The 8,179-nt window shown below is 22.1% G+C and overlaps 1 protein-coding gene across 1 annotated transcript; it reads left to right on the top strand.

Moving 5' to 3' along the window:
• The first annotated feature begins 1,474 nt into the window (after positions 1–1,474).
• Positions 1,475–7,599, top strand: LOC128959355 (uncharacterized). Its single transcript, XM_054305302.1, has 4 exons — positions 1,475–2,154; positions 2,710–3,073; positions 3,670–3,951; positions 6,997–7,599. Exons 1-4 carry the CDS (start codon positions 1,586–1,588, stop codon positions 7,597–7,599), a joined length of 1,818 nt encoding a protein of 605 aa, XP_054161277.1. The 5' UTR covers positions 1,475–1,585.
• The last annotated feature ends 580 nt before the right edge of the window (positions 7,600–8,179 follow it).

Here is an 8,179-nt window from a genome sequence, read left to right as displayed (position 1 = left end):
CTAATAATAATAATATTTTTTATAATGTATTAATTATTTAGTTTTCACTTTTAACAACAACAACACTAACAACTAAAAACTTATCCAAAAAAACTAATAATAATAACTATTATAACTGTTATGTATTTTTGTGGTCTAATTTTGTTTTCTTAATTTTCTATTTTTTTTAATTTTTTTTGATAAATTAAAAAATAATAAAATTGATTTCAAGTTTGTTATCAGTGGGGAAATACATTACTTAAATAATTAATAGAAAAAAAGTCTATTTATTTTTTGAAATGCTTTTTATGTATACTTTATTTTTATTTCAACAAAATAAAAGATAACATAACAGGTATTCAATGCATTGATATATATTAATAGTATTATTACTATTATTATTACATTATATAATATCCCATTAGTAGATGCAGTAAATACCGGTATAGACTTAAAATAGACATAAATATATAGATATATATATATATATATTTTAAAAGTATATTTTTAAAAATACCACTAATAAGTTTTACATAATATAATAGTTAATTAAATTAGTTCATTATGATAACAAAAAATAAATCTATTTATTGATTTTGATTTAATATTAGGTCATAAAATTAACTATTTTTAATATTATGATAAAATAAAAAATTAATGTAAAGTATATAAATAATTGTTATTATAATATATATATATATATATCTATATCTATATATATATATATAATATAATAAACTTTCAAATATTATATTTTTATTTTAGTCTATTGAAAACTATTTGCTATATTTGTTGTTTTTTTCAACAACAATATTGTTAATTTAACAACAACAAAATTGATTACAAAAATCTTATAAATATTAATCAAAAATCATTATAATAATAATAATAATATTTTATATTAATAAACTTTTATTAAAATAATTTTATAGTAATTAGTTAAAGTAATATTATCAATATACAATTATTTTTTTAAAAAATTATATGAGAAACTAAACATATTTATATTATAATAATAATCAAAAACAATATACAATAAAAAAAAGATATCAAATATAATTAGACATATTTATTAATTCACATAATAATAATTAAAACAATTAATAAAGTATAGAAATATTTTTTTAACAAAATAAATTGTAAAATACTATTAGTAGTATTTTTTTAATAAAATTATTAATAATTAATAATAATAATAATACTATTAATAATTAATAATAATAATAAAATAATTAATATTTAATAAAAATTAGAAAATTACTAATAATTACTAATAATAATAAAATTATTAATAATTACTAATAATTATAAAATTATTAATAATTACTAATAATAATAAAATTATTAATAATTAATAATAATAATAGTAAAACTACTAATCAATAATAATAATAATAATAATAATAATAATAAAATGAGCAATATAATTTATGTATTATTTATATTAATTCAATTAAATCATCATCACCACCATGGTGTTATTGGTGACGACAACACATATACAGTCAAAATAGATCCCACCAGACAATGGGGTCAATGGGACGGTTGGGGTACATCACTGGCCTGGTGGGCCAATGTATTTGGCGATAGGGATGATCTGGCTGATATGATGTTTACATTGAAATGGATTGACTATCATAATAACCAATCGGTACCGGGACTCGGTTTGAACATTGCCCGCTACAATGTAGGTGGGTGCTCGTGGAATACACTGATTAGTAGGAACGGTACCACCACTGAGCGTATGGTTGAATCGCCAAACATACCCAAGTTTCGGCAAATGGAAGGCTATTGGCTGGACGGCAAATCGGAGGACAACCCGGATGACTACCGAAGCTGGAATTGGACAGCCGATAGTCGCCAACGTCAGATGGTCGGTAAAGCCCAGGACAGGGGTGTCGATCAGTTGGAAATGTTTTCCAACAGTCCTATGTGGTGGATGTTAGCCAATCTGAATCCKAGCGGTGCCGGGGATGGCGGTGAAAATCTCCGGCCCGACGCCTATCGTAAGTTTGCCGCCTATTTGGCTACAGTAGCCAAGTATGCCCGCGATAGGTGGAACATGACGTTCGTATCGGTTGAACCGTTTAATGAGGCAACCAGTTGGGGCTGGACTTCCCAGGGTAGTCAAGAGGCCTGTCATATTGGACCCGAGGCACAGCAACAGGTTATCAGGTATTTTCTAGATATAGGAAAATAGAAAGTTTCTAATTAAAATTTTCCCATTGAGAAAGTTTCTCTAGAAAATTTCTATAGAAATTTAACTTTTTATTGTTATACAGTACTATGGGATCTCCATATACTATATATATATATATATATATAGCTATTATAATACTATAAATATATATTAATGAGAGACTAATACTACTATATATAGTATATATTATATTATAATGTATCATAAATTATTATATAATACTATTATACAAATGGGATACCTATATATAAATATATAAAATAATTATAATTATTTAATAATAATCAGTTTTCTAAAAAAAATTTTATTCATCACATTTTATTATATCATTTGTTAAATATAATTAAATTAATTATTTTTTTTAGTTTAATTACTATTATTAAAATACTGATAATAATATTTCAATTATTACTTATTACTTGTTGTAAAAAACAATGTTAAAGATAACAAAATTATCCAATAAATATAAATTTTTTTTAGAAACTTTCTAAGAAATTTCTCTTTTGTTTTTTTTGTTGCCAACATTGTAGATATTTGAGACAGGAGTTAGACGGACGTGGACTCAGGGATGTATTGGTTTCGGCATCGGATGATAATACATATGACGGTGCCGTAAAATTGTGGAAAAGTTTCCCCCGAGATGTCCGTCAATTGGTCGCCAGGGTTAACGTTCACGGCTATCAGTATGCGTATGGCCAGCGAAAAGAGTTGTATGAATTGGTGGGTACGGGTGCCGGAGGTGACGGTAAGAAACTGTGGAATACAGAGTACGGAGAGGGAGATCCATCCGGTATACCGTTAGCCCAGAATCTGATGTTAGACTTGTTTTGGTTACATCCGACCGCTTGGATCTATTGGCAAACGTTTGACGGATCCGATTGGAGACTCATTGTTGTAAGCAATTTATAAACTTAAATATCTCTCTCTTCTCTCTCTCTTCTCTCTCTCTCATAGTCTCTCTCATCTCTCTCTCATAGTCTCTCTCTTAGTCTCTCTCATCTTCTCTCTCATCTCTCTCATAGTCTCTCTCATAGTCTCTCTCATAGTCTCTCTCATAGTCTCTCTCATAGTCTCTCTCATAGTCTCTCTCTTTAATATTAAACTTCACAAATTAGTTTACCCCCCTTATTAAAACTAAAATTTTAATTTATATGAAAAAACAATAACACTTAATTTGAAAAGTTTACTCTAACTTTGTTATTTGAAAAAATATTTATTAATTTTTTTAGAAAAAAAACTAAAAAAATTATTTATATTTAAATACTCTATTTTCAAATTAAATTTAAAAAAAATTATTTATTAATTTTAAAAAAGAAATATTTATTAATTTAAAAAAAACTAAAAAAATATTTATATTTAAATACTTTATTTTGAAAATTAATTTTTTTTAAAAATTATTTATTAATTTAAAAAAATCTAAAAAAATACTTATATTTAAATACTTTATTTTCAAATTAATTTTTAAAAAAAAATATAATTATTTTTTTCAGACAAATCCGGCTGAAAAACAATTGGGTCGTCTGAATCATAAATACTATGTATTGTCACAGTTTTGCCGACACATTAGGAAAGGTATGCAAATACTATCAACCGATCGATTGAATACTGTAGCCGCCTATGACTACCAACATAAACGTCTAGTTATTGTTTCCTTAAATTTGGATCAATCATCAGTTAATATTACCTATGATTTAACAATGTTTGCCAATATAACTGAGAGGACAGTTGTTAGCCGATGGACAACACAACCGAAAAATGATAAGCGATTATATGTTTTTGATAACAAACTAAATATTACTAACAAATTATTTCAAGTTATGTTAGATAAAAGAAGTTTACATACATTAGAGATTAATAATGTAAATGTAATTTAATAATAATAATAATAATCTAAAAATTAATTGAAAAATTAATTATACTATTACTATATTTTAATTAAATTATTATTTTACAGACAAGTTATAAAATAAATATTTTTTAAATATAAATAAATATTTTTTAAATATATAGATAAATATTCTTTAAATATAAATAAATATTATAACATTTTTTGTTGCTTTTGTATTAAACTACTATTGCTTAAACACTTATGCAATAATTTTAATTAATATTATTTTGTTAGTTGAAATAGTGTTTATTTAAATTATATACAGTATATATAGTTATAAAACATTTTATAAACGTTTTAATATCATCATCATTGATATTATTTATCGTATGTATACTCAACATTTATCCAAGGTTAAACTAATTAATATATAATACAGTATAAACGTTAATAATACTGTATATATATTATTGTCAATAAATATTATAGTTAATATTTTTATCCCCATACTATATCCCATGCACTGTACACTAAAAATGTAATACACTGTATATATAAACTAGTAATTGTTATACAGGCAAGTTATAGCACAAACAAATAGAGAGTAATACAGTACAATCACTATACATATTACCCCCAAAAAAAATCAAGTTACAGATATTATTAATAGTAATCTATAAGTTGTTTAACATGTATTGCAAACTTTGGTTATAATATTAGATAATTATTGCAATATAAGCCTTACATATACTGTATATAAACAATTGTACTTCAAATGTACGTTCAATTAACTAATGCACCTTTAATYGGGTGCATAGTTATAGTATAGATATAAGTTTATCACCAATAAAATATTGTATGTATTAGTTTTCAAAAAAAATAATAAAAAATAAATTTTAACAAATATTTAATACAGTAGTACTTTAATGAACTTATATCAGTATCAAATCAAACATATGAGTGTGATATTTACATTGAAAAATTAAAAGTATATAAATATTTGAAAATAATTTTTAAAAAAACATTACAAATAATAAATTTTATATTATATATTTTGTTTAATAATAATTTAATTATTTWTATATTTTTATATATATACAGTATATAWATAGATTTTTTAAAAATTAATTAATTAATTAWTAATAATAAGTTTTTTTAAAAATAGTGATGTTTAAACCATCAGACAATTACAGTTTTTTTTATTTAAAAAGTAAATATATAGCATAATTGATAGCATATATGAAATTTTGTTTTTTTTTTCAAACAAATTTAGATTTCAAACAATTCAAATAATACTTAATAAAAATAAAAATAATTAAAATGTAATACTTATGTAATATTTATTTTTTTATATGTTATTTTATTGAAATAAGTTTTTTGAAAGTTATTAATAAAATAAAATTATTTATATAATAATTTTAGTGTAGTTTAGTGTTAAAAATAATTAATTAGATAGTACTCATTTTTGCGTCCTAAACAAAACTATTTTAATGTAAAACTATAAATTCAATTTTATAAATAGTTTTATGGTACAGTTTAATTAATTTTTTTTTAAAATAATTATTTATAGATATATGATTTTTTTTCTTATTGCAAACTATAGTATAGTTAGACTGACCACCCATACAGGTGCCGCCTGTRTTATACAGGAATCTAGGGTCTGATACAGGTGACAGGAAAGGGGCTAACCTGTATAATATAATATACAATTTTAAAATATGTGAAACTAATTAATAAATGAAAGTATAAAATAACTATTTAGGTAAAATTTGTTAATAAAAATTGCTTGTATTTTTGATATAAAGTTTAAATATATAAAATAAATTTAAAAAATTTAAATTTTATAAAAATAAAGTTCTACATGTTCAAAATAGAAAACTAAATTTCATCTTTTTATGTAATTATAATATTTAAATTTAATTTTTCTTAATTTATATTATAAATTTATATAGTTATTTAAATACAAGTTAATATACAGGAATATAATATTTAATATACAGGAAAATAATGGTGAAAGTCATATATTTTATTATATTATACAGGTTTACTAATAAATTGGGTGGTCAGTCTAAGTATAGTTAATAAAACTAATCAAAACAAAAAAATATTATTTTAATTAAAAAATAAATTAATTTTTTTAAAAAAAGCAATAAATTATAGTTATATATATAATTATACAGTAAATTAACATAAATTTATAGATTCTAGTAATATATAAAATTATTTAAAAAATGGCATTTTTAATTAATTAATTTAGAATCATATGAATTATCTAATAATTAATTTCTAAAAATTATTTTAATTTACAGTTTTCAAATATATATATCTAATATTAATAAATTATTTTTTCAAACTATAAGTTATATTTATATACTATTATATATAAATTAAATTAAATTTATAGACTTTAAAAAATTAATCATTTAATTAATTAATTAAAAACCACTGGTTTGGTTTTGACTTCATTGCCCCTCGACCCCCACAAAATATTTTTTGAAGATACAAATAATCATTTAATATATTTTTACAGTAGTTTTTTATAAAAAGTAATTTGATTTAGGTAACATTTTAAGTTTTTCAATTAATAAATTAATGATATAATATATTAAATTAATTTATATATTTTTAATTATAAAGTTTATTTACTAAAAGATTAAGTAATTGTTCTTTAGTTTTTATCTAATAATTATTTTCTAAATATGTTATGAATAAAATTTGAAAAATTATTTTAATTTACAGTTTTTTTCATAATAATAATTTTTAATTAATCTTTAATTACTTTACTATATTAATTATTATTATAATTTTAAAAAAATAATTAATTAATTAATATATATTTATTGTAGAATAAAATAAAATACTTGAATATGAGTTTAAATGAAATATTATTTTAAAAAATTGTTAAAAATTGAAAATTAACATTAACATTATATAATTAATTTTTAAAAAAAACTAAAATATTATTATTATAATTATTAATTAATTATAGTTAATCGAACTACATTATGCCCATGGCTATTTTGTCAACACATTTCTATCGCCGGCAACCAATCAACGACAAGATAAATACGGCGGATCACTGGCCAATCGGATGCGTTTGGGTTTGGAAATTGCCGACAAAGTACGCCAGGCTATACCCGCCGATACTGTACTGGCCGTCCGTATATCGTTTACCGATTATGCCGATAATGGCTGGGAACTGAAACAATCGGTAGAGTTAGCCAAACAGCTCAAAGCACTGGGAGTTGATTTGATTGATGTCAGTTCCGGTGGTGTTGTATCGGGTATTGGCTATGAATTTCTCGATACATCCAAACAACAACATTCGGCAGCGGCTGTCATACAACTAGAGGCCGGCATACGGACGGCAGCTGTCGGTAAAATCCGAGATCCATTGATGGCCGAAAAACTACTTCGGGATAACTGTTCAACATTTGTATTCATCGGTAGGGCGTTCCTCAATGACCCGCACTGGCCGTACAGAGCCAGCGATCAACTCAAGGACAGGTCATTCACATATCCCAAACCGTATGACTGGTGTATCGGTTGGACAGCGTATATGAAATGGCGTAAAGATTTAGATAACAAATAATAATAATAATTTAAATAATAGTTAAAAAAATAATTACTATTAAAATCTAATATTTATGTAATAATTAATTAATTTTTTTTGAATTTGTTATTTTATTAAAATAAAATTTTTAAAAGTTATAAATATTATTTTATTTTTTTTTAAATAATTTTAATGTAGATTAGTATTAATTTTCACAGCAAAAAATAAGCCATCAACTTTGGTAGCTCAAAAATATATTTCATAATACAATTATAAATTCAATATTATAAAAAATTTTGATGTACAGTTTATTATATTGTATTTATTATTTTAGTAGGTTATATTATCATCTATATTATAATCTATAGTTTAATTTAATTTTAAAAATAGTTTTGATAAACAAATAATTATTTAATTATTATTTATTATTATTAAATAAATTATATGTTTAATCAGTTATTTATTCATGATATTTTAGATTTTTTAAGTTTTAAAATTATTACTAATAATTATGAAATATAATTTAGTTGTAATAAAATTATTAGTTAAAAAACAATTTTTAAAATATAATCTATTAAATAACTTATACTAACAATAATTTATATAATTAAATATTTAA

This window comes from Oppia nitens, unplaced genomic scaffold, assembly GCF_028296485.1.
Source record: "Oppia nitens isolate AA-2021 unplaced genomic scaffold, nextdenovo-longstitch-racon4-pilon3 scaffold47_pilon_pilon_pilon, whole genome shotgun sequence".
Lineage (NCBI taxonomy): Eukaryota > Metazoa > Arthropoda > Arachnida > Sarcoptiformes > Oppiidae > Oppia > Oppia nitens.
Note: the sequence above shows the minus strand (reverse complement) of the source record. Positions and strands in the feature narration are given on the sequence as shown.